Source organism: Microcaecilia unicolor, chromosome 11, assembly GCF_901765095.1.
Source record: "Microcaecilia unicolor chromosome 11, aMicUni1.1, whole genome shotgun sequence".
Lineage (NCBI taxonomy): Eukaryota > Metazoa > Chordata > Amphibia > Gymnophiona > Siphonopidae > Microcaecilia > Microcaecilia unicolor.
The window spans coordinates 138,252,267-138,279,582 of NC_044041.1; the positions used below are offsets into that span (position 1 = coordinate 138,252,267).

Here is a 27,316-nt window from a genome sequence, read left to right on the forward strand (position 1 = left end):
ACATTATACCTCCTCCAGTCAATTCCACAGAGGAGGACCCAGCTTTTACTTATGGATGTAGGGCAAGAAATGAAGAAGAAAGGAGGAAAGTAAAGAAATATATGGAAAGGAAGCCCTGGAAACGGAGTTAAGAGAACAGATAGAGAGCAGCAGAATCAGAGACTGGGACCAATATGGATAGAAAAACAAAGTCACCAGACAAAAAAGGTAGAAAAAAATCATTTTATTTTCATTTTAGTGTTTGGAATATGTCCAATTTGAGAATTTACATCTGCATTGGGTATACTGGAGCTGTAACAGCTTACAGAAATCCTATATAATAATTCTCACCTCCAACGTTCTAATGTGCTTGGGACCGTGGCTCGCTCGGAGGAGGTCTGCTAGGCAGTTTAGAATGCAGTGACATCAGTGATGTCAGTGACAGCTGATTCCAAGGCAAGGGGAGGAGTAGGGAAACACGCAGAGCGTGTTTCCCTACTCCTCCCCCTGCTTACCAATCAGCTCTCAGTGCCCCCCCCCCCGGCGCAGCACCCAAGCCCCTCCCCCCCCCCCCGCCCTGCAAAACTGCCAGGCAGGGGGAGGAGTAAGTTTCCCTACTCCTCCCCTTGCCTACCAATCAGCTCTGTCCCCCCCCCCCCCCAGATGCATCACCCAAGACCCTCCCCCCAGCGAATCACCAAAGCCCCTACCCCCCCCTCTCGGGCACATCAACTCCCTCGCCACCCGCAGCCACCAATACTAATGCCAGATGGCTTTCTACGGAGCCGTGTTTCAGGTTTAAAATCTTTTTTTGGCTTTTTTCTTTTTGTACCGGCCGCTGCTGCTCAACAGGAGACGCAGCAGCGGCCGGACAGCGTTAGTATTGGCGGCTGCGGGTGGCGAGGGGGTTGATGTGCCCGAGGGGGGGGGGGGTAGGGGCTTGGGTGATGCGCTGGGGGGGTAGGGGTTTGGGTGATGCGCCATGGGGGGAGGGGAGGGTTGTTGGACATGGGTGGCTGGATGGGGGCAGGGGGAGGGGAGGGTCACTGGACATGGGTGGCTGCAGGGGGAGAGGAGGGTCGCTGAACATGGATGGCTGCAGGGGGGGCAGGGAAGAGGGAGGGGGTCCTGAGACCAGATGGGTGGCTGCAGGGGAGGGCAGGGGAGACAGAAGGGACGCTGCAGGGGGGGCTGGAGGAGAGGAGGGTCACTGGACATGGGTGGCTGCAGGAGGGCAGGGGAGAGAGGTGGGTCGCTGGACATGGGTGGCTATGGGGGGGGGCAAGGGGAAAGGAGAGGAGGGTCGTTGGACATGGGTGGCTGCAGGGGGGCAGGGGAGAGAGGAGGGCCGCTGCACATGCGTGGCTGCAGGGGCAGAAGAGGGTTGGTGGGGAGGGGGTCCTGAGACCAGATGGGTGGCTGCAGGGGGGGGCAGGGGAGACAGGAAGGACACTGCAGGGGGGGGTCGGATTACCTTGCTAGCGCTCGTTTCATTGCCTACCAAAACGGGCCTTTTATACTAGTTATTTATAAAGAAAAAAAATCACGTTATTTTTTTCTCCTATACTAGTATAATATTTTCAATTATGTCTGTTTATATGCGCCATGGCTGGTATAAGGGATGTGGCTAGTGTGGGTGTGGCTATAATAGGGGCGGAGTCATACGTGGTGGCCCCGCCCATAATGAGTACCGGCACCTTTTTTTCTACAAAAAAAGCACTGGGCTCAGCAATTCTAATGAAAGTGCAGGCATACAGTGAGAGTGGGAGCTCAGCAGTTCAGATAGGAATACAGGCTCACAGTGAGAGTGAGAATTCAGCAATTCTGATAGAAGTAGAGCATCAGAAGCAAGCTGCCTATTGTGGGAGGTGCTATCTGGTGTCACCAACCGTCTGCCTGGTTTGAAATTATGTTGTGAAAGATGATGGCTGAGGAAAGCCTTTCCCAAGAGCAGGCTACAATAAAGGTTGGAGCTCAGCAGCTCTAATAAGAGTGTAGACTACTGTAAAAACGGGAGCTCAGCAGTTCTAATAAATGTGTAGACTGCTGTAAAAGTGGGAGCTTAACAATTCTAAAGTAAGTGCAGGCTTACAGTGAGAGTGGGAGCTCAGCAGTTCTGATAGGAATACAGGCTCACAGTGAGAGTGAGAATTCAGCAATTCTGATAGAAGTAGAGCATCAGAAGCAAGCTGCCTATTGTGGGAGGTGCTATCTGGTGTCACCAACCGTCTGCATAGTTTGAAATTATGTTGTGAAAGATGATGGCTGAGGAAAGCCTTCCCCAAGAGCAGGCTACAATAAAGGTTGGAGCTCTTACCACCTTTCATCACCTACTACTTCAAGGAAATTACCTTCAGCAAAGTCACTAGCATCCCATTTTGAAAATAAAAGTCATTAATCTGCGTAACAGTCTTCAACCTCTGGCACCAACTCAGCCACCCTCATTCTCCTCAGATAACGCTGTTGTACCCTATAGCACCCTCTCCAAGTTTAAGGTTACCATATTTGTCATGACAAAAAAGAGAACACAAAATAAAATTCAGCCATGCCACCCACCATGCCCCTTTGCCACACAGTCACCTTGGCCTCCTCCCAAGAAAGCCAGATTCTGTAAGCAGTGAAAATACTAGTAAAGTAACAGAAATGCATTTTTTCCGTACTCTGCTAAATACAGAATGAAAAGATGTACATGACATGCTCATGAAATGTACATTTCTAAGCATTTCATGAGCATGTCATGTACATCTTTTCATTTCATGAACATGCCCCCCTTTCTTTTCTCTCCATCCATGAGCAGCATATCTCCCTCTCCTTTTCTCTTCATCCCCTTCTATGTATTTCCCTCTTTTCCTTCCCTCACCCCTATGTATGTCTCCTCTCCCCAATCTTTTGTCCAGCCTCCCTCCACCCCACCATTTTTTTACAGCTCCCTCCACCCACCCAACTCCATCCCCTCACCTAACGTACTATTATCGTGCCCTGGTGGTCTAGTGGCCTCTTGAGGCAGAAAAGAACCCCACTCTTTCCTGCCCGGCATTGCCACTGACCGCTCGCTGCCAGTTCCAGCTCCACTTCAAAATGGCTGCCGAGACCTCAAGCAGTGACCTCACAAGACTTCTGCGGAAGTCTCGGCAGCCATTTTGAAGCAACGCTGGCAGCGAGCAGTCAGTGGCAGCACCAGGCAGGAAAGAGTGGTGTTCTTTCCTGCCCTGAAGAGGCCACTAGACCACCAGGGCAAGATAACGGTATGTGAGGGGAGGGCACCCTGAGGCCCGCCAGCCAATCTGCCAGCCTGCCTGCAAACCCAAACAGGCAGGCTTTAAAAACCTGCCTGGACGTCCCGCAGTTCCTTCAAAAAGAGGACATGTCTGGGTAACCCTTTCCGAGTTCACCCTGCCAACCTCTTCAGAATTAGACAGAATCATCAAAAATATGAAGACAACAACAGATCCTGTTCCATCCACTTTGTTTAAGCACTCCCTCGATTCCTTACTTCCTTTTATTCATTCTATGACTACCCTCGTTTATCATCAGGTTAAAGAACATCGGTTACAGATCGTTCAGAACACTACAATCCAGCTGATCCTCAACATTAGGAAATATGATGATGTCACTTCACACCTGAAAGATGCATACTGGTTACTGCTCACTCATCGCATAACCTGTAAAGTTCTATTATTAGCATTTAAAGTTCTGATCTCCGGTGAACCCCTGTCATTCACGCCACCTTATCCCATACAGCCCTGCTAGAAGTCTCAGATCAGCTCATCAAAACCAGCTGGTGATTCCCAGCTATCATGAGAGAGTTCATGAACATATAAGACACTCAATCTTCTCCATTCAGAGTCCTCAGCTATGGAATGCTTTCCTAGTTTCCCTCCGCTTGCAGACTTCATTAGCTAAATTTAAGACTGACCTTAAGACTTTTCTATTTAGCAAAGCTTTCTAGTGGAATATTTTTAAATTATTTTTTTTCATTCCTCATCAGCAAGTCTGGTCCAGGAAGAGTATTGATTACATTTGAAGCACTCCTTAGTTTTTTTTTTTTTCCCCACCTGCTGGCCTATGTGATTTGTAGTTGCACCCCTCCTACCCTACTATTCGTTGTCCTATCCTGTCCTCACTGTACTGTACTCCTGTTTTATGATTTTAGATTGTAATTTGTCCTGAAGGCCCCCCCCCCTCCATAGGATGGCATAGTAAATTCTACATAAACTTGAAATATGCTTATAGAGTATATACACAAATTTGCACCCTTGTTGGAGCAGGTGTAAATTAGTTCATGGACATTTGTGAGCTTTTGGGCTGGGATCTGAGAGTCTATATTATAAAGGCAAGTAGGTATGTTGCCTTCATAAAATAGGTATCTTTTTAAACCTATTACATAGGGTTCCTGTTACAAAATCACCCTCATAGTGTACTATTGGAACAGTTTTCTTTTGGGTTTTACCAAGGATAGTGTTTTATTCTAATTTGCAAAAATGGCCTAAAGCATTCTTGCTGGATGTCAGGGGGCAGTATGAAATGCATTTAGAAACTTTTGTCAATGAGATACTGACAGAAATAACATCTTCACGTACCTGTGTTTTCAGGTGGAACTAGAGCGTGGGAAGACACTTCATATTAAAGCGCTGGCTTTGGGGGACTTGAACAAAGCTGGCCAACGGGAAGTGTTCTTTGAACTGAATGGACAGCTACGCTCTGTCCTGGTCAAGGACACACAGGCCATGAAGGTAAGCTACATGTGGGCAGGACTTGATTGTGAATTTATATTAAAGAAGCATTAGGCTGCCATTATATAACATTGTAAAAGCCTATAGCAACTTCACAGTACAAGCCGTCTCTCCATCACCAAACAGAGAGAATCACACAAATGGATTGATGTCCACTGGCCATGCTGGAATGGCATAGCTCTCAGAGCTCAAAAAATTCAGGAGAAGCTAAGTATGTATATCCTTTCCCACATTGCACACCTCTGGAGGTACCTCCAGAGGGTGGCTACGAAATTAGTAAGCTGTCTTGAATGCAAAAATTATAGGGACAGGCTTATGAACCTCAACATGTATACGCTGGAAGAGAGGAGGGAGAGAGGAGACATGATAGAGACATTTAAGTATCTCAAGGGCATTTATGTACAAGAAGAGAGCCATTTGAAAAAGAGAGCACTAGAATGAGGGGGCATGCGACAAAGTTAAGAGGGAATAAGCTTAGGAGTAACCTAAGGAAGTGTTATTTCACAGAAAGGGTGGTGGAGGCATGGAATGGCCTCCCGGTGGAGGTGGTGGAGTCGAGGACTGTTCCTAGTAATTTTTTAAATATTGAACTTTGTGCATAAACAGAAAATCTTAAGGGCCATTAGACTCGTGGAAAATCTCCAATATGATGACCATAAAATCCTATGTTTTCAGGATTTTTCGACAGCAGTGTAATCAAAATGTAAGACCTTCAACACTGTTTGCTCGCTTCTCCATGCAAAAAAGTACCATTCACATTACAATATCCAGCGAAATTGTGTATAACTAATGAAGGCACTCAGCATTATTTCATTGTGGTGACTGAATTACTGGCATATGCGCAGCAGTTAACAGATTTGGCACAGGATCATCGTTGATAGTATTTGAGGATCTGAAGGCAACGAAACAGTGTGACAAGGCGGTGGCCGTAGCTAGAAGGTTGTTAGGCTGTATAGAGAGAGGTGTGACCAGCAGAAGAAAGGGGGTGTTGATGCCCCTGTATAAGTCGTTGGTGAGGCCCCATCTAGAGTATTGTGTTCAGTTTTGGAGGCCGTACCTTGCGAAGGATGTAAAAAGAATTGAAGCGGTGCAAAGAAAAGCTACGAGAATGGTAAGGGATTTGCGTTACAAGACGTATGAGGAGAGACTTGATGACCTGAACATGTATACTCTGGAAGAAACGAGAAACAGGGGTGATATGATACAGACGTTCAAGTATTAATCCGCAAACGAACCTTTTCCGGTGGTGCGAAGGCGGTAGAACGAGAAGGCATGAAATGAGATTGAAGGGGGGCAGACTCAAGAAAATGTCAGGAAGTATTTTTTCACGGAGAGAGTAGTGGATGCTTGGAATGCCCTCCCGCGGGAGGTGGTGGAAATGAAAACGGTAACAGAATTCAAACATGCGTGGGATAAACATAAAGGAATCCTGTTCAGAAGGAATGGATCCTAAGGAGCTTAGCCGAGATTGGGTGGCAGAGCCGGTGGTGAGAGATGGGGATAGTGCTGGGCAGACTTATACGGTCTGTGCCAGAGCTGGTGGTGGGAAGCGGGGCTGGTGGTTGGGGGGCGGGGATAGTGCTGGGCAGACTTACACAGTCTGTGCCCTGAAAAGGACAGGTACAAATCAAGGTAAGATATACACAAAAAGTAGTTCACATGAGTTTATCTTGTTGGGCAGACTGGATGGACCATGCAGGTCTTTTTCTGCTGTCATTTCATTTTACTATTAAGACAACTTGAAGCACTTCAGAACACAGTCTTTTTGGGCCTATTGGAAATGGTCAAGGTCATAAGACTGAGGAATGTCTGTTGTGCACCAATTTTCCACTGTGCAGTGTTTTTGTTCTGAAGCTTAGCTATGGGTTTCATTACTCCTGCTTGATTCCTGGAGTTCCCTAGACAAGACTGTGGACAGGACTGTGGATTTGCTTGGCTGGGACATTCCTGGAATTCAAGTTTTTGCACTTGTTTTCTCTCCATTTTACTGTATTAGCTATTTTTTCTTGGTCAGATGGGGGATTGATACCCCCCATTTTCCTATTGCTCAGTTATAGACTATTTAGAAAAAATATTCTTTTGACTTTTACTACTTTGTTTGATAGTTGGACTCAGCCTAACTGATGTGTGAAAGTGGAGCAATAGTGATGATGCATGAGCAATACGGTCCATTAGGAGATATGTGTATTCTGGCTTTTTCTCTTTTTTCTTTCTTTTTTTATCCTCATTTTTTTTCTTTCTGGAGCTGTAATGGGGAACTGACCTTTGCCTGTGCTAATTCTTCTTTTTTTTTTTTTCTTAATTTAGCATCAGCTTGCTTTTAGCTATGACTCCTGAATGTAAGATAGCTTTTTGATTTCTTGAGAGGTGAAAGGAGGGGGTTCGTTTACACAGTGACCTTGGTCCGTTGATGGACATGTGGAATATGTTTGGGATGGGGGGGGTTGAGGGGACAGGGAAAGAGGGGGCTTTAGTGTTAGTTTGGTTTCTGTGGATTTTTCTATTGGGCAATAATTGCTGGTTCAGTGTTTCTCTGCAATATTGTGGCATTTCAGAGAAAGTTAAATTCTTCTTTTTTTTTTTTGTTTGATTGCTTTATTTGGACTATTTTGTTTAGATTCCTTTTCATTTCATTATTGTTTATTTTTCTTTGGATTTTTCCACATCAAGACCTGTACACATCCACCCTTTTCCTTTGACTGGTACTAGTTTTCAGGGGAGACAGAGGACTGGGATGGTCTCCTTATTGGAGCGCATGATCTGGTGCGGGAGGTAATGGTGCTGGGGCCGCTTGATAACAATGATCATAATATGATCGGATTTGATATTTGCTTTGAAGTAAGTATACATAGGAAATCAAATACGTTAGCGTTTAACTTTAAAAAAGGAGACTATGATAAAATGAGAAGAATGGTGAAAAAAAAGAGGAGCGACTGCGAGGGTCAAAAATTTACATCAAGCGTTGATGCTGTTCAAAAACACCATCCTGGAGCCCAGGCCAAATATATTCCGCATATTAAAAAAGGAGGACGGAAGACCAAACGACAGCTGGCGTGGTTAAAAAGTGAGGTGAAGGAAGCTATAAGAGCTAAAAGAAAATCCTTCAGAAAATGGAAGAAGGAACCGACTGAAAATAATAAGAAACAGCATAAGGAATGTCAAGTCAAATGCAAAGCGCTGATAAGGAAGGCTAAGAGGGACTTCGAAAAAAAGATTGTGTTGGAGGCAAAAACACATAGTAAACATTTTTTAGGTATATTAAAAGCAAGAAGCCAGCAAAAGAATCGGTTGGACCACTAGATGACCAAGGAGTAAAAGGGGCGATCAGGGAAGACAAAGCCGTAGCGGAGAGATTAAATGAATTCTTTGCTTCGGTCTTCACCGAGGAAGATTTGGGTGGGATACCGATGCCGGAAATGGTATTCGAAGCTGACAAGTCGTAGAAACGTAATGAATTCTCTGTAAACCTGGAGGATGTAATGGGGCAGTTCTACAAACTGAAGAGTAGCAAATCTCCTGGACCGGATGGTATTCATCCCAGAGTACTGATAGAAGTGAAAAATGAGCTTGCGGAGCTACTGTTAGAAATATGTAATTTATCCTTAAAATCAAGTGTGATACCGGAAGATTGGAGGGTGGCCAATGTAACGCCAATTTTTAAAAAAGGATCCAGAAGAGTTCCGGGAAACTATAGACCGGTGAGTCTGACGTCAGTGCCAGGCAAAATGGTAGAGACTATTATTAAGAACAAAATTACAGAACATATTCAAAAGCATGGATTAATGAGACAAAGTCAACATGGATTTAGTGAAGGGAAATCTTGCCTCACCAATCTACTGCATTTCTTTGAAGGGGTGAACAAACATGTGGATAAAGGTGAGCCGGTTGATATTGTGTATCTGGATTTTCAGAAGGCGTTTGACAAAGTACCTCATGAAAGACTCCAGAGGAAATTGGAGAGTCATGGGATAGGAGGTAGTGTTCTATTGTGGATTAAAAACTGGTTAAAAGATAGAAAACAGGGGTCACGTGACACCATGATCAGGAGCGGCTGGTGAAAAACTCTGCTCCTGCTAGCTTACCAACCAGTCCTTCGAAACCGTCGATTTCCGCTTCGTAACGAGATTCTTTAAGGTAGTGGCAGATTCCTCAATGGGCGCGGCGCATCAAATTGCTATTTAATACACCTATGGCGGCGAAAGGAGTCCGCAGAGAGGAGAGGACGTGAGCCAGAGAAGACAAAATGGCGGCTCCGGTGAGCCCGGCCGTGGCCTCTCTTAGCTCAGCGTGGGTAGCAGAGGTGGCGGCGGAGGTGACGAGCGGCAGCTTAATAAAGATCTTGTAGATTTTCAGCAACATCACGGAGCTCTGGAAGACAGAGTGCTGCAGATGGAGGGGGAAAATACCAGACTAAAAACCATAGTAGAAGGCTATGAGGAGAAACTTGAAGATCTTGAAAACAGATCGTGAACAAATAACCTAAGATTCGTGGGGCTACCAGAGGTGTTGGAGGGCAGCAGTCTGTGGGCATTCTTGGAACGGTGGCTACAGGAGCAGATACAACTTCCAGCGGACCTGGGAGAACTCCAGGTGGAAAGAGTGCACCGGGTAGGCCCCAGACACCCAGAGACTGCACACCCGCGAGTGGTAATTTGTCGCTTGCTAAATTTTGGATATAAGGAAGCCATACTACAGGCATTACGCAAAGACCAGGAGCTGCGAAAAGACAATAAAAAAATGTTGTACTTCCAGGATTATTCAGTGGCAGTGGCGGCACAGAGGAGGAAATTCTCACCTATATGCACCAGACTATTTGCTATGAAAATCCGATTTGCTCTACAATATCCGGCTAAACTAAGAGTAACATACCAAGCGGATACGAAGATTTACACGACAGTAGAGCAAGCGCAAGCTTTTTTGAACTCGGTAGAGCCCAGATGATTGGGAGCCTGGAAAGGAACTTATGGACTGATCTAGGAGGATTGGGAGATGTCAAGCTCTGTCATTCTATCCATAGTGGAATATACAAATTTGATTATACAGTTGATTTGTCCAAACAAGTGGAACAGTTGGATTTGCGAGGAGGAGCTTCCTGATTTGCTGGGTCAATTTTCAGGATAATGGTAAAGACCTAACTAAGGACTTACGCAGTCAATTCGTGACCCTCCCAGGTGTATGCTATAGAGAACTAGTCAGTTCCTGGAAGCTTGCTGCCCGTTGAGATCACCAGCAGTTTCAGAGGGGAATAGTCTGGGAAGACTCTACTTCATTGCATGTACCTTCTCAGTTAAGAGGGATAATTGCTGGAGTTGGGTTGCTATGCAGTCTGGCCAAAACAGCTGTTCGAGCTCTAGAGGCTTTGACTAGGAAAGAGTTGCGAAGAAGATATCAGCTGGGGATCTGGAACTTATACTGTGACCTTGATGAGTATGTGGAATAATTGGGGAAGTGAAATGTTGTTGAGTTATATTTACAAGAGGGGTTGGGGGTGAGTGGTGGTCTCATATAGGGACTGGGGGACTATAAGGGGAAGTTTGGGGAGTGTAGGGTAGGGTAGGGTGAGTGGGAGAGGGGGGGTTTGGGGTAGGGGAGGTACAGGAACCTGGGGAGCCGTATTAGATGGGCTTAGGTGGGAGCATTGGAAGTTCATTTATAAGAACAGAGGGGGGCGGAGGCTGGGACGCCTTCCTGTGCTGCAGGATGGGTGTATAGCTGATATAAATAACCATATATGACTATGAGACTCTGAAAGTGATTACATGGAATGTAGGAGGCATTACGTCTCCTAATAAGCGAACTAAGATTCTGCATCATTTGCAAAGACACAAAGTAGATATTGCCATACTCCAGGAAACTCACTTATCAGATTCTGAACATGATAAGCTCCGAACTTGATGGGTGGGGGAATGTGTGTCCACAGCAGCTCAGGGGAAAAAAGGGGGGTTGCCATTTTGATTAGGAAGGGAGTAATAGATAAGTTAGATTTACGCTTTGCTGATCCGGGAGGGAGGTTTCTTCTCTGTGAAGTCACTATTCAGTGTCAAAAGATTTTGCTGGGAAACGTATATGCTTCTAATCAATATGACCATAAGTTCTACAAGATGATCATGTCAAAACTAGTGGCGGGAGTCCCTTTGCCCATGATAGTGGGGAGGGATTTTAACATGGTTATGGACCCACTGATTGACAGCTCAGGGGCTCGAAGGCAAAATCTTAGACGGGAGGAAAGAGGGCTGCCCAATCTTTGCCAACAGATGGGGCTTGTGGATATCTGGAGGGTATTGCACCCACAACATAAGTATATAAGTACATAAGTAATGCCATACTGGGAAAAGACCAAGGGTCCATCGAGCCCAGCATCTTGTCCACGACAGCGGCCAATCCAGGCCAAGGGCACCTGGCAAGCTTCCCAAACGTACAAACATTCTATACATGTTATTCCTGGGATTTTGGATTTTTCCAAGTCCGTTTAGTAGAGGTTTATGGACTTGTCCTTTAGGAAACCGTCCAACCTCTTTTTAAACTCTGCTAAGCTAACCGCCTTCACCACATTTTCCGGCAATGAATTCCAAAGTTTAATTACACGTTGGGTGAAGAAAAATTTTCTCCGATTTGTTTTAAATTTACTACACTGTAGTTTAATCACATGCCCCCTAGTCCTAGTATTTTTGGAAAGCGTGAACAGACGCTTCACATCCACCTGTTCTACTCCACTCATTATTTATATACCTCTATCATGTCTCCCCTCAGCCGTCTCTTCTCCAAGCTGAATAGCCCTAGCCTCCTTAGTCTTTCTTCATAGGGAAGTCGTCCCATCCCCGCTATCATTTTAGTCGCCCTTCGCTGCACCTTTTCCAATTCTACTATATCTTTCTTGAGATGCGGCGACCAGAATTGAACACAATACTCAAGGTGCGGTCGCACCATGGAGCGATACAACGGCATTATAACATCCTCACACCTGTTTTCCATACCTTTCCTAATAATACCCAACATTCTATTCGCTTTCCTAGCCGCAGCAGCACACTGAGCAGAAGGTTTTAGCATGTTATCGACGATGACACCCAGATCCCTTTCTTGGTCCGTAACTCCTAACGTGGAACCTTGCATGACGTAGCTATAATTCGGACTATACACATCTCTCCCGGGCACATGGCACACAAGCCCGAATTGATTATTTGTTGATTTCCGATCAACTATTTGGATCAGTTACACAATCTGCCCTGGGGACTTATGCGATCTCGGATCATGCCTGGGTGGAAATGAGCTGGTCACAGAGGGATACGAGGGGAACACACAGGCGCTGGATTTTTCCAGTAGAGCTATATCAAGATCCACTATTTAAGGCCTCAATCCAGAAAAGCTGGCAGGATTATAAACTACACAATGAAAGGCATGTGGAAGATCAAGTACTGTACTGGGAGGCGGCTAATGCGGTATTAAGGGGTGAGATAATTAGTTATATGTCCCATAAACGTAAGGCTAGAGATCGGGAAGTCCTATGGCTGAGTAAATTATTAAACGCTGCTAGAAGACGATACGGGCAGATATCTTCCGCGGTGAATAAGCAGCACATATTAACTCTTCAAATGGCAATAAACGAACTACCAAAAAGCCCTGAAATCACAGGTTTACTATAGATACCAACTCTATAAGCATGGAAATAAGGGGGTAGGCTGATGGCACGCCTTATAGTGGGTAAGCAAGGTAAAGCTAGGATTTTAGCTATGAGGACACAACAGAGTTCACACAGATCGCGAAATTGGTGAGGTATTTTATAGCTATTACAAGCAGTTGTATGAGGCCCCGCAAGAAGAGGGTGTCCCTGGAGAGCTTTATTTAAATCATATTAGGCTGCCGGGGGTTTTGCCGAGGGATGAGCAGCGGCTTAATTGCCCCATAACAGCAGAGGAGGTACTATTGACTATCAACCAAAGTACACTGACTAAAGCACCTGGGGTGGATGGGTACAGGGCGGAATTTTATAAAATCATGGGGGAGGAGATAGCAGATCCTTTGGCGCAAATGTTCAATGTATTTATAGAAAAAGAATATCTGCCCCCTGCCCTGAACACTGCTTGTATCATTGTGATTCCTAAGAAGGGGAGAGACCCAGAACTGGCTGAATCTTGAGATAGCAGATCCTTTGGCGCAAATGTTCATTGTATTTATAGAAAAAGAATATCTGCCCCCTGCCCTGAACACTGCTTGTATCATTGTGATTCCTAAGAAGGGGAGAGACCCAGAACTGGCTGAATCTTATGATAGCAGATCCTTTGGCACAAATGTTCAGTGTATTTATAGAAAAAGAATATCTGCCCCCTGCCCTGAACACTGTGATTCCTAAGAAGGGGGGACACCCAGAACTGGCTGAATCTTATTGGCCTATCTCGTTACTAAATTATGAGGTGAAGTTGATGGCTAAGATTATGGCAAATAGATTAGCTAGAATTCTGCCAAAACTAATACGGAACTCTCAGGTGGGGTTCGTGAGAGAAACAGAGGATTGTTAAAAATGTTAGGAGGGTTTTGGTCTCCCTGGAAGCCAGACGTCGGGGGAATATTAATTCACTATTGGTCAGCTTTGATGCCAAGAAGGCTTTTGACCGTGTGTACTGGAGTTTTTTGTATGCGGTGATGCAGAAGTATGGATTCTCGGGTAGTTTTTTGTCAGGGATAAAAGCTTTATACTCGAACCCGAAGGCTAGAGTATCGGTTAATGAGACAGAAACTGTGGACTTCGAGATAAGAAGGGGAACCCGACAGGGCTGCCCTTTGTCACCCCCCTTGTTTGTGTTGACGCTGGATCCACTATTAAGGGATATTGAGGAGCAGCCGGCGGTGGCAGGCGTCACAATAGGAAAGGAAGTTTTTTAAGTGGCGGCCTTTGCGGATGACATCCTGGTCCATCTAATGAAACTGCGGGAATCATTAACGGCCTTACTGGAGATCTTTTCTGAATACGGTGATTATGCGGGCCTATGCTTGAACTTAGGGAAATCGGAAGCTTTGGCCTCGGAGGAGGTCTGGAGTTGTTGGAGTGGTGACTTTCCTTTGAGGAGAACATATAACTCTTTTAAATATTTAGGGATCTTGCTACCCATGAATACATTAGCATTACATGATCTTAATGTCACCTGGCTGCTAGAGAAGACCCGTAGGATGCTTCAAGGCTGGCAAGACTTACCGTTGTCAATATTGGGCAGAGTGAACTTGGTTAAAATGGTACTATTTCCTAAGTGGCTTTATGTATTGCATCTTAATCCTAATAGGGGATATATATATAATAGGAGATACCTAAAACATTAACAACAAACAGTACTCCTGTTCTATAAATTACAAAATCTTTATTAGTGAAAACAAACCAGTGCATTAAAAGCATTACAAAATCCCTGCAACTCACTCACACTGCCATCCACACCAGACTTATACCCTGATCACATATGTAAATCCCACACAGAACATTGAACAAAAACCCTAAATTGCAGTTTCTTCAGCCTCTGTGTATCACCAGAGCACAATCTCAAAAAAGATCAGTCAGTGAGCCCTAAGAAAACACAAGGGCACACAAAACCCAGTTCTTAATAATCACAGCAGATATTGAATGTTACTGATCTTTGTATCCAACAAGTTCTCAAGTGAAGAAAAAAAACTCCACTGCAATATAAAGCCACTGTTCTTATCCCTGTGATAAAAAAAACCACAGGGAAACACTGAGAATTGCAGAGTCACACAAATCTTCTGTGATCCTCCTGCACACAGTCAAACCTTTAAATTAAAGGCAGCCAAAGAATGCTTCAAGTCAGTGGGAGGCTTCCAGGGATAGGTAAATTAAACCCACATAGTTGGTGTACTCCAAAGTTCCCCAATGCGAGACCGCATTTCGTAGCTCTTCCTCAGGGGGAACCACCCCTAATCACCAACAGGACTAACATCCAAGCAGGGAATCCCAGCCCCGCACCTAAGCTGCATATTTTGAACCTTATCAGTTATTTTCATTACTACATCATAAGACATGCCAGCTCCCTGGGGATTTTAGAACAAGTGTGCTGTTGAGGCCACTCTGGGAGGTGTGGGGAGTGCTTATTCGACACTTAGGTGGAGACCCGGCTGTGACAGATCAACTTACCATGCAAGGTAATTGTGAATTTCCACCTGGCATGTCTAGTCATAACTTTATGGTTTGGGCCCAGCGGGGGATTACATGTTTGGCAGATTTAGTTGGTGAAGACAGGCAGCCCCTTTCAGATGAGGACTTGATGGGTCGGGTTGGAGAGTCCTGGGGAAACAGATTTGCTTTACGACAGGTGAGACACTATGTTGCTTCCTTGCCTAAGGATCTCTTGGGGAATCCTTTGGGGAGTAGGATTCAAGAATTCTTCCAATCTATACGTGAGGGAAAGCTTACAATTTCATTACTGTTTAAGGACATAATCAAGTGGCAACCCCCCAGGGACTACTAGTTCTTGAAGAGATCCTGGGAGAGGGAGCTGGGCTCACCGTTGAGGCTATGGGATATATACAAATCAGTGGCAAGAATACCTCTGCTGGTGTCAGATGCCCGATTGAGAGAATGTGCATACAGATGCATTTATAGAGGATATGTGGCTCCTTCTCAACTGGTGCATATGGGAGGTAATCAAGGTCCAGAGTGTCTTAAATGTGGAAGGAGCCCGGGTACTTTAGTACATATGTTTTGGAGATGCCCAGCTCTGGAGAGGTTCTGGAGCCAAATCCGAGGGTTCTGGGAACTGCAGCTGAGTATTCCTGTGCTGCAGACATTAGAGCAATTACTGTTGGATGTACTAGGGGCTTTTGGAGGTAGGAATCGCTTTGAGATATTAATGCTCCGCAAGATGTGCTTAGTAGCTAGGAAATGTATTTTACAATATTGGACTGTTAAAGTTCCCCTGGCCTACTGGCATTGGAGGAATCAGCTACAGCTGTTGATATCCTGGGAGGCTAGAGATTCTAGGCTTTCCCAGAGGAGACAAACTACCTTTCTGGCAATTTGGGGTCCTTATTTGCAAATCCTAAGTCCCAGAGGACGTAGCTTAATGAAGGTTGAACTTTCCATCGCGATAAATTATGGCTCCCTTAGGTTCCTGGGAGGGAGAGGAGATGTTAGGGGGGTATTGGGGGTGGGGGAGAGGATGGGGGAAGGGAAGTTGGGGGGTGGGGTTGGCTTAGGTTCAGACAAGTTTTTGATGTTGAGATAGATAGAATATTGGACTGTTACTGTATACAGTTTACATTTGACTGTTATGTACTTTGTGAAAATTATATATTTTGATTTGATCTGCCTTCAATAGAAAAATGTTGAACTAACATAGGTGGGGAACAAAAGAGAAGTTCAGGGATAGGGGAGAAAATGTTAAGTTTGGGATGCTGTTCAGTATTGTGTGGGATCTATACAACATGCTTTGCTTGTGACGTCTGCCAAGTGAAATGTATTGTTATGGTTTAACATGCTGATTATTCAATAAAAATTGTTTTAAATAATAAAAAGGCGTTAAGCCCAAAACTTAAAAAAAAGATAGAAAACAGAAAGTAGGGTTAAATGGTCAGTATTCTCGATGGAGAAGGGTAGTTAGTGGGGTTTCCCAGGGGTCTGTGCTCGGACCGCTGCTTTTTAACATATTTATAAATGACCTAGAGATGGGAGTAACTAGTGAGGTAATTAAATTTGCTGATGACCCAAAGTTATTCAAAGTCATTAAATCGCAGGAGGATTGTGAAAAATTACAAGAGGACCTTACGAGACTGGGAGACTGGGTGTCTAAATGGCAGATGACATTTAATGTGAGCAAGTGCAAAGTGATGCATGTGGGAAAGAGGAACCTGAATTATAGCTACGTCATGCAAGGTTCCACGTTAGGAGTCACGGACCAAGAAAGGGATCTAGGTGTTGTCGTTGATGATAACGTTGAAACCTTCTGCTCAGTGTACTGCTGCAGCTAAAAAAGCAAATAGAATGTTAGGTATTATTAGGAAAGGAATGGAAAACAAAAATGAGGATGTTATAACGCCTTTGTATCGCTCCATGGTGCGACCGCACCTCAAATATTGTGTTCAATTCTGGTCACCGCATCTCAAAAAAGGTATAGTGGAATTAGAAAAGGTGCAGAGAAGGGCGATGAAAATGATAAAGGGGATGGGTATTATGAAATTCCTCTGCTTCAGTTCAGCCCTCTGTGGAGGCTTTATCAGGTTATTTTGCTCCCAAAGTACAAAACATTCATCAATCTTTTAAGACTTCTCAGAAATTTGATAACTATAGATAGAATTGGATGATTCAAATCTTGCATGTATTCTAACTGATAGATTTTGGACTTCATTTGAACCCATTTCTCAGTCTTTCTTAAGTCCTCTAGTGAATAGGTTATCAAGATCTGGTTGTCCTCTAGATGTAATTCCTTCCTACTTATTAAAGGATCCATCTGCTAAGCTACTTGATTGGCTTGCTGTATTTGTTAATTCTGCATTGACATTGAGATGGTTAGTTTTGACAACTAAATAAACCACTTGATGGAGATTCATCCTTAGTTTTCTCATTTCAGACCCATAGCTAATATTCCTTTCCCCCCCCCCCCCCCCCCCACCCCCTTTTTGCCAAATTGCTTGAGTTTGTTGTGGAATCACAATTGACCAAGTTTAATAGATGACAATGATCTTTTGCACAATTCACAACATTGTTTCCACTCATTTCATAGTGCGGAGACTTTGCTGTTACTTTTGACATCTGAAGTGAGGCATATTTTGTGCAGTGGTGGAGATAGGGTATTGCTACAGTTTGACATTTCTGCTGCCTTTGACACGGTTAATCATGATATTTTAATGGATATATTATCAGAATTTGGGTTTGGTGGAACTGTCTTAAATTGGTTTGGTTCTTTTTTTGAGAAATCTAAAGATGGCAGTTATTCATCTTTATCGGAATTTCCTTGTGGTGTTCCCAGGGCTCTCCTATCTCTCCACTCCTGTATAAGTTATACATGAGTTCTCTTGGTCATATTTAGCAGAAACCTGATGAACTTATATTATCATATGCCGTTAACATTTTTTCTAATCCCTCTTGATCAGGTTATAGACTCTGCTTTTATGGAATTAATAGTTGCATAAACAAGGTAAAAAGACTGGTCAGCTAAATTCAAACTTAAGCTTAATGCAGATAAAACCAAGGTATTATGGTTTTCTTTGAATGTAGAAAAAATTCCCCAGTCGGTGAAGGTAGGTCAAGATTGAATGTAGTAAAATCCTCTAAAGCCTTGGGTGTTGTTTTGAACTCATCCTTGACTGTGGAGTCTCAGATTAATGGTCTGATTAGAAAAGCCTATTTCAAATTGAAACAACTGAGATTAAGATCTTATTTTCTACAAGACCATTTCAGGGTTATTGTACAATTAACTATCCTATCACTGCTAGATTATGGAAACTCATTGTACTTGAGTCTGTCTTCTAGACAATTTTCAAGGATATAAATGATTCAGAATTCAGCTGTTGTGTTAATATTTCAGAAAAATATGTAAATGCATAATCTAAAAGACATTTTTAATATTAGGCTAATATCCCTTGTACTGTAGCAAGTTTTAAATTATTGAAAAACTCAAAAACACTAAGATGGAGTCAGCAGTCCAGCAGCAAGAGGGATGCTATCCAGTCTTTTGCATTGAGTGTCACATGTATGATTATCTCCCAGTTGGTGAGATGTCATATGTGTGTGCCCAATGCAAAGAGCTCCTAGCTCTCAGAGAACATGTCTGTTCTCTTGAGGCTAGAGTAGCAGACTTGGTGGAGCTGAGGGAGACAGGTACATAGAGGAGACCTACAGGGATGTTGTAGAGAAGTCCCACCTCCAGTCTGGTAGCCCCTTTGCTACCTTGGAGGAGGGACGTCTCCTAGAAGGAGAGCATCATCCTGGTGAAGTAGGAAGTACTCCTGTAACCAGGACCTGCCACCAGGGGATGTACTATCCTCTCGCATCGAGGATATGTCTCCAAGTGCTGCCCAGGAGGGAAGGGTTAGGACAGCTGTTGTAGTTGGTGGACTTGAGGATCGCCTGGTGACTTGCCTGCCTGGTGTAAAGGTGGCGGACCTCACGCGTCACCTAGATAGGATTTTAGATAATGCTGGGGAGGAGCCGACTGTCTTGGTACATGTGGGTACCAATGACATAGGAAAATGTGGGAGAGAGATTCTGGAAGCCAAATTTAGGCTCTTAGGTAGAAAGCTTAAATCCAGAACCTCTAGGGTAACATTTTCTGAAGTGCTACCCGTTCCACACACAGGGCTCAAGAGACAGGCAGAGCAGAGTCTCAATGCGTGGATGAGACAATGGTGCAGGAAGGAGGGTTTTAGATTTGTTAGGAATTGTGCAACATTCTGGGGAAGGGAGAGCCTATTCCAAAAGGATGGGCTCCACCTTAACCAGGGTGGGACCAGGTTGCTGGCATCGGCATTTAAAAAGGAGATTGAGCAGCTTTTAAACTAGAAATGGGGGGGAAGGCCAAAAATCACTCAAAAGCGCATGGTTTGGGATAAAGTATCTTTCAAAGATATCACCAACACAGGGAAGATAGGGTATCCTGATAGTGAGGTTGCAAAAGAGACCCTAGTAGTCTCAGTGTCCTTAAATAAAAATAAAACTCAGACAAAAGATTGCAAATTAATACTGTCAAGTACTGAGCATGATGTAAATAAGAAAAACAAACTCAGTTTGAAATGTCTATATGCGAATACCAGGAGCCTAAGAAATAAGATGGGAGAGTTGGAATATATTGCACTAAATGAAAAATTGGATATAATAGGCATTACTGAGACCTGGTGGAAGGAGGATAACCAGTGGGACACTGTCATACCGGGGTACAAAGTATATCGTAGTGATAGGGTGGACCGGACTGGTGGAGGGGTAGCATTGTATATTAACGAGAGCCTCGACTCAGATAGATTCAAAATTCAGCAGGACACAAATCACACCTTTGAATCATTGTGGGTTGAAATTCCATGTATAAAAGGGAAAAAAACGGTGATAGGAGTGTACTACCGTCCGCCTCGCCAGGATGAGCAGGTAGACACAGAAATGATAAAAGAAATCAGAGACGCGAATAAAATGGGCAATGTGATAATAATGGGTGACTTTAATTATCCAAATATAGACTGGGTAAATGTAACATCGGGACACGCTACAGAGATACAATTCCTTGATGAAATCAAGGACAGCTTTATGGAGCAACTGGTGCAGGAGCCAACGAGAGAAGGAAAAATTCTAGACTTGGTCCTTAGTGGAGCGCATGATCTGGTGAGGGACGTTATGGTACTGGGGCCGCTTGATAACAGTGACCATAATATCAGTTTTGATATCGACCTTGAAGTAACTGTACACAGAAAGTCAAATACGTTAGCGTTTAACTTTAAAAAAGGAGACTATGATAAAATGAGAAGAACGGTAAAAAAAAAACTTAGGGGGGCAACTGAGAGAGTAAAAACTGTACAACAGGCGTGGACGCTGTTCAAAAATACCATCCTGGAGGCCCAGGCCATACACATTCCGCAAATTAGAAAAGAAAGACGGAACTCCAAAAGACAGCCGGCCTGGTTGAAAAGTGAGGTGAAAGAAGCTATTAGGGCTAAAAGAAACGCCTTCAGAAAATGGAAGAAGGAACCGTCTGAAAATAACAAGAAGCAGCATAAGGAGTGTCAAAGCAAATGCAAGGTGCAGATAAAGAAGGCCAAGAGGAATTACGAAAAAAAGATAGCATTAGAGGCAAAAAAACATAGTAAAAAATTTTTTCGGTATATTAAAAGCAGGAAGCCGGCAAAAGAATCGGTTGGGCCGCTGGATGACCGAGGGGTAAAAGGGGCAATCAAGGAAGACAAAGACGTAGCGGAGAGACTGAATGAATTCTTTGCTTCGGTCTTCACTGAGGAAGATTTGGGTGGGATACCGATGTCGGAAACGGTATTTCAAGCGGACGAGTCGGAGAAACTTACTAACTTCACGGTAAACCTGGAGGACGTAATGGGGCAGTTCAGCAAACTGAAGAGTAGCAAATCTCCTGGACCGGATGGTATTCACCCTAGAGTACTGATAGAACTGAAAAATGAGCTTGCGGAGCTACTGCTAGTGATATGCAACTTATCCTTAAAATCGAGCGTGGTACCGGAAGATTGGAGGGTGGCCATTGTAACGCCCATTTTTAAAAAAGGCTCCAGGGGAGATCCGGGAAATTATAGACCGGTGAGTCTGACGTCGGTGCCGGGGAAAATGGTAGAGGCTATTATAAAAAACAAAATTACAGAGCACATCCGAGGACATGGATTACTGAGACCGAGTCAGCATGGCTTTTGTGTGGGGAAATCTAGCCTGACCAATTTACTTCAATTCTTTGAAGGAGTAAACAAACATGTGGACAAAGGGGAACCAGTTGATATTGTGTATCTGGATTTTCAAAAGGCGTTTGACAAGGTACCTCATGAAAGGCTACAGAGGAAATTGGAGGGTCATGGGATAGGAGGAAATGTCCTATTGTGGATTAAAAACTGGTTAAAGGATAGGAAACAGAGAGTGGGGTTAAATGGGCAGTATTCACAATGGAGAAGTGGGGTTCCTCAGGGGTCTGTGCTAGGACCGCTGCTTTTTAATATATTTATAAATGATTTAGAGATGGGAGTAACTAGCGAGGTAATTAAATTTGCTGATGACACAAAGTTATTCAAAGTCGTTAACTCGCGACAGGATTGTGAAAAATTACAAGAGGACCTTACGAGACTGGGAGACTGGGCGGCTAAATGGCAGATGACGTTTAATGTGAGCAAGTGCAAGGTGATGCATGTGGGAAAAAAGAACCCGAATTATAGCTACGTCATTCAAGGTTCCACGTTAGGAGTTACGGACCAAGAAAGGGATCTGGGTGTCGTCATCGATAACACACTGAAACCTTCTGCTCAGTGTGCTGCTGCGGCTAGGAAAGCAAATAGAATGTTGGGTATTATTAGGAAAGGTATGGAAAACAGGTGTGAGGATGTTATAATGCCTTTGTATCGCTCCATGGTGTGACCGCACCTTGAGTATTGTGTTCAATTCTGGTCGCCGCATCTCAAGAAAGATATAGTAGAATTGGAAAAGGTGCAGAGAAGGGCGACTAAAATGATAGCGGGGATGGGACGACTTCCCTATGAAGAAAGACTAAGGAGGCTAGGGCTATTCAGCTTGGAGAAGAGACGGCTGAGGGGAGATATGATAGAGGTATATAAAATAATGAGTGGAGTAGAACAGGTGGATGTGAAGCGTCTGTTCACGCTTTCCAAAAATACTAGGACTAGGGGGAGGAAGTGACGTCACGAACCTGAATGGCTGCTTAGGTCCATAGCTCCGCCACAACCTTCCTTCATTGAGCTAAAAACAGCGATCTTCTGCAGCAACATCGTGCTCGTTCATATCCAGCTAGAGAGCCTGAACAGAGAGCAAACAGCTGACGGGGTTTTTTTTTTACTGCCGGTTGGCGATAATGGCGGCGGCAAGAAAGGAAAGTCTCCCTGACAAGCAGACAGGCCGAGCGCTGCGGCGCCATGTGCTCTCTTCCGCACCTCCCTCGCAATCGGACTCGGATTCTGCATCTTCAGTGATCGGAACGGGCAAAGTGAGTTCAAAGAGAGGGCTTTCTACAGAACTAGCGAAGTTCCTCACGGAGATCCGTTCCGAGATTAAGGCCTCTAAGGAGGAAATTCTGGAAAAAATGGACGGGCTGAGCGTTGATCTTCGAGAGCTCGGCGGCCGCGTGGAAGACCTTGAGGTGAGAGTGGACGAGAATGCGGAAAAACTGATTGAAACCGAGACGCGCCTTTCCAAAGCGCTAGCCTTCAATGCGGAATTGCAACTAAAGGTAGATGACCTTGAAAACCGGGGGCGCCGAAACAATTTACGATTTAGGGGCGTCCCGGAGGTTGAGGACCGCGAGGATGTTGGCGCCATTGTTAAGTTGCTATGTGGTAAACTGGTGGACAACGTGGACATCTCGATTGAGCGTGCACACAGAGCGCTGGGCAAACGGCAAGACAACAGACCGCGAGATATAGTGGTTTGCTTTACTACGTTCACTACCAAGGAGCTGGTACTACAGAAGGCAAGACAACTGCCATACATTGATTACAACAATGCACAAATCCGGGTCTTTCAGGATCTATCTGCTCACACATTGTTTTTGAGGCGAGAGATGAAACCTGCCCTGGAGGTACTGATAAAGAAAAAAATCCCCTACCGCTGGGCATTTCCATTTGCCCTTTGTTTTACTGCTGGGGGTACCTTGCACCGGATCCGCTCCATTGAAGAAGTTTGGAAAATCCTGCGCCGTGAGGGTCTGGTGGCCACAGATGGTCCAGCACCGGAGTTGGCCCCCGTCACACATGCTAAGCTTCAGAAGTGGCAGAGAGTCCAGGACAAGGCGAAGAAGGCACGGACTGAAACTTAACAGGACTGTGTTAATACGTCTGTAGGTTTTGCATGCTTTTATTGTCCGGATGGCTCACATTGTGGTAAAATGGAACTATCCGGCTGTCGGTTAGAATGATTTCTAAAGTAAAGTTAAGGGGGGGGGGGTTTGATATTTGCGTTAAGCTGGGTTGGAAGGGAGAGTGGAAGAAGGGGGTTAGGAGTGTATTTGATTCAGCTTCTTGTTAGGTGGGAGTAGTGATAGGTTAGCAGAAGTTTGGATAGCATGGGAGGGGGGTTGGGGGGGGTTGGTCTTGGGAGCCAGGACGGGAGAGTGAGTGCTTCCTCAGTCTTTCCTAGGTAAGGGTTCATGTTCCTTCCTAGTGGTTATCAGGGGGGGATGGAATGGTTGGGAAGGGGTAAAGGGCAAGCTTTGGGATGGCGTAATAGGGGGTACATGAGGGTGGAGTGGGTGGGTGGGGGGGTTCCCTATTTTGGGGGGGGGGTTGGGATAAAGGGGGGTTGTGAATCTGACTGTCATTCTCCCTTTGCAATACAGGCTGGCTACAAACAAGTGATATAATGTCTGATTTTAAGGTACTTACCTATAATGTGAAAGGGCTTAACTCTCCATATAAGCGTCACGCCCTCCAGCGAGAATTACACTTATTGAGCCCGAAGGTAGTCTTCTTGCAGGAAACGCACTTGTTAAGAAAACATGAGGGGCTGTTGGTTTCTAAATTATATCCAGGTGTATACTGTGCCTCGGATGCCAAGGGGAAAAAGAAGCGAGGGGTTGCTATATTGTTTAACAAAGATGTTCATGTTCAGGTACTCCATGTCAGGAGAGACACTGAAGGTCGTTTTCTGTTTATGCATGTGCAGTTGGAGCGGGAGGAGTATACCTTGGCTAATGTGTACGCCCCTAATGATCACCAGGAAATATTTTTTGGGTACCTACATAAGGAGTTGCAGCGGTTTGCACAAGGTAAGGTGATCATGGCTGGAGACTTTAATGCCACGATGCAACCGGGGCTGGACAGGTCTGCTCCTCCTGCTCCGGCTGATCAAACCGCCTCCCGGGCTCTGAGACACTTAGTAGAAGACATGGGACTGTGTGACTGGTGGAGACTGTGTCACCCTGGAGGCAGAGACTACACCTTTTATTCATCAGCACACCGTTCCTATTCCAGACTGGATTACATCTTTCTTGACAAGACCCTGTCAGAGGGAGGGGGGGATTCTGACATAGGCCAGATTACAATCTCAGACCACGCTCCGGCCTGGTCGGTCGTTCCCTCGTTAGAGGGGGAGCGGCGGGACAGGAGATGGACATTCAATAATTGCTTGTTACAGGACCCTCAGATTGTTGAGGAGTTCCTTCCAGTCCTAAGGGAATACTTTGAGATTAACATGGGATCGGGTCCAGACTTGAGTATAGTATGGGATGCTTTTAAAGCGGTGTCGAGAGGACACTTTATTAAGTGCGCTAGTCGAAGAAATAGAGATCATAAAGAACGATTGATAAAATGCATGGAGAAAATTGGTGAGCTAGAGATAAGGTATAGAGCTTCAGGTCGGGTGTCTGATTATCGTAAGCTGCAAGATGTGCGACTGGAGTTGGCTGCTCTGCATGAGGATAGTTTGCAGTTTGTCCATGCACGATTGAAACAGATTTGCTATGAAAGATCCAATAAGCCTGGGAGGATGTTGGCTATGAAATTGAGAAAGATCAGAGCGGCTAGACATATTGTGCGTGTGAAGGATGCAAGTGGGGCTATGCTATATAAATCTGCCAAGATCAGGGAGCGCTTTGCTCAGTTTTATGAGTCCCTTTACAGGGAGGATGCTGCCGTGCAGGAGGGGGAGATGGGCAGATACCTGGAGGCCCGAGGTTTGGCTGTATTGTCGGAATCGCAAAAAAGAGCCTTGGACGCACCGGTGACATTAGACGAGGTGTTGCATGTTATTAAGGCCTTGCCGACAGGTAAGGCGCCTGGCTTGGATGGCTTCACCAACGAGTTTTTCAAGACTTTTGCCCGAGAACTGGCGCCTTACCTCACATTGATTATCAATTCGGTGAGAGACGGGAAGGCGCTCCCTAGAACAATGATGGAAGCCTGGGTAGCAGTCATACCGAAACCTGACAAGGATAGTACGGAGTGTGCCTCTTATCGCCCAATATCAATTTTAAATACTGACGTAAAAATCTTGGCTAAGGTGCTTGCGAACCGATTGGGTAAGATGTTGCCTTGCTTGGTCCACCCGGACCAAGTGGGGTTTGTGCCAGAGAGGCAGGCAATGGACAATATACGTCGAACCTTAGATTTGATACACGTGGCTAGGTCGCGGGCCTGTCCGTTGGTGTTGCTGGGGTTGGACGCGGAGAAGGCCTTCGACCGAGTCCATTGGGGGTTTTTGGATAAGGTTCTGCAAAGAGCTGGAATAGGGCCCTTATTTAGAGCTTGGATCCAATCGCTGTATACTCACCCGCAGGCGTGTGTTAGGGTGAACGGTGGGAATTCGGGTGCGTTCCTGTTGGGGAGGGGCACTCGGCAGGGCTGCCCGTTGTCTCCATTACTGTTTGCACTGACGATGGAACCGCTGGCGGCTGCTATTCGAGAAAATGTAGACATCTCCGGGGTTCAGGTGAGGGGGCAGGAATACAAGGTGGCGTTATTCGCGGACGACGTGTTACTGTCATTGACCAATCCTTTAATTTCACTCCCTAACTTGATGCAGGAGATAGAGGGATACTCACGTGTTTCGGGCTACAAGCTTAACGCTAACAAGTCAGTGGGTATGGCAGTGGGGGTGTCGCAGAGGACGTGTGAGGCGTTGAAAAACTCGTATGTATTTAAATGGAAAACTAAGTCCATACAATATTTGGGGGTACAGATATCAGCGGAACCGTCTGAGCTCTTTGCGGTTAATTACCCGGCACTTCAGAAAGCGATATATAATGACCTCGACAGATGGACTCACACGGGGTTGTCTTGGTTTGGCCGGATCGCGGCTATTAAAATGAATATCCTGCCTAGGCTACTGTATTTCTTTCAGGTTCTTCCCCTAAGATTGTCAAGGTCCTACCTGTCCGGCCTGCAAGACCGTTTGTTACGCTTTGTATGGAACGATAGGAGACCCCGCTTGCCACGGGCTGTTCTATATAGGAATAAGCAGCTCGGAGGTCTGTCAGTGCCAAACCTTTACTGGTACTACTGTGCCGCCCAGGCCAGATCGGCGATTGAGTGGTTTAGGGGGGAAGATCATAAATTATGGGTACACCTCGAGCAAGCTATGGTGGGGACTCGTAGGTTGGGACACTTGATGTGGCTACCCAACAAATACAGAGGACAGGTTGTTCGGTTCCCCCCGACAGTACAGGCTACCTTTCACTATTGGGACCATATGTTTGCGGAGCATCAGCCTCCTGTTTCGGGACTGGCACCTGTGGTCAACAACCCTCTCTTTGGACCGGGTGTGGAGAGCCCTACCTTTGTACGCTGGGCAGAGTCTGGCTTGGATATGATGGGACAGTTGCATGTGGGGGAGGATTTGATCCCCTTCGATAACTTGAAGGAAGACTTTAAGTTACGGCAAAGTGACTACTACTCTTATTTGCAGCTTGTGCATTTTTTAAAAGGACCTAAATACGTTGCTTGTCTTGGGAGGGAGGCACACCCGATGGAAGAAGTCTGTGTGCGGTTTCAGAGTACGCGGGGTATGATCACCTTTTTATATTCATCCCTGGTGTCGCTCCAAAAGCCTTCATTATTACATAGGAGACGGTGGGAGCAGGAGCTAGACTTCTCCTTACCTGACGAAAAATGGCTGCAGCTGGAGAAGGGGATTATGCGCTCCACGAGGTCAGTGGCTATGAAAGAGAACGCAGTTAAAGTGTTTTTCCGGTGGTACCTTACTCCAGCACGTCTGCACCATATGTTTGCGCAGGTAACTGAAGGTTGTTGGAGGAAATGTGGGGCTGTTGGTACTATGGGACACCTATGGTGGAAATGTCCAAAGGCCCAAGCCTATTGGAGGGCTGTACAGGCGCGGCTTCAGAAGTGGCTGGGTAAACCTGTACGGTGGCATCCCTTAGTCTTTCTGTTGGGGCAGCGGCCAGCAGGCCTGGAAGGGTACGAGTGGCTGTTGGTGAAGGGGGCCTTGCAGACAGCGA

At 45.3% G+C, this 27,316-nt stretch overlaps 1 protein-coding gene across 4 annotated transcripts in view; it reads left to right on the plus strand.

Annotated features, from left to right (window-relative positions):
* Positions 1–27,316, plus strand: part of PC (pyruvate carboxylase) — a 1,188,093-nt gene that overhangs the window by 1,151,376 nt on the left and 9,401 nt on the right. For all 4 annotated transcript variants that reach the window (XM_030220280.1, XM_030220278.1, XM_030220277.1 and 1 more), the window contains one exon: positions 4,572–4,712. In XM_030220280.1, coding sequence (XP_030076140.1) covers positions 4,572–4,712 — 141 coding nt within the window. The remainder of the gene's footprint in view (positions 1–4,571; positions 4,713–27,316) is intronic.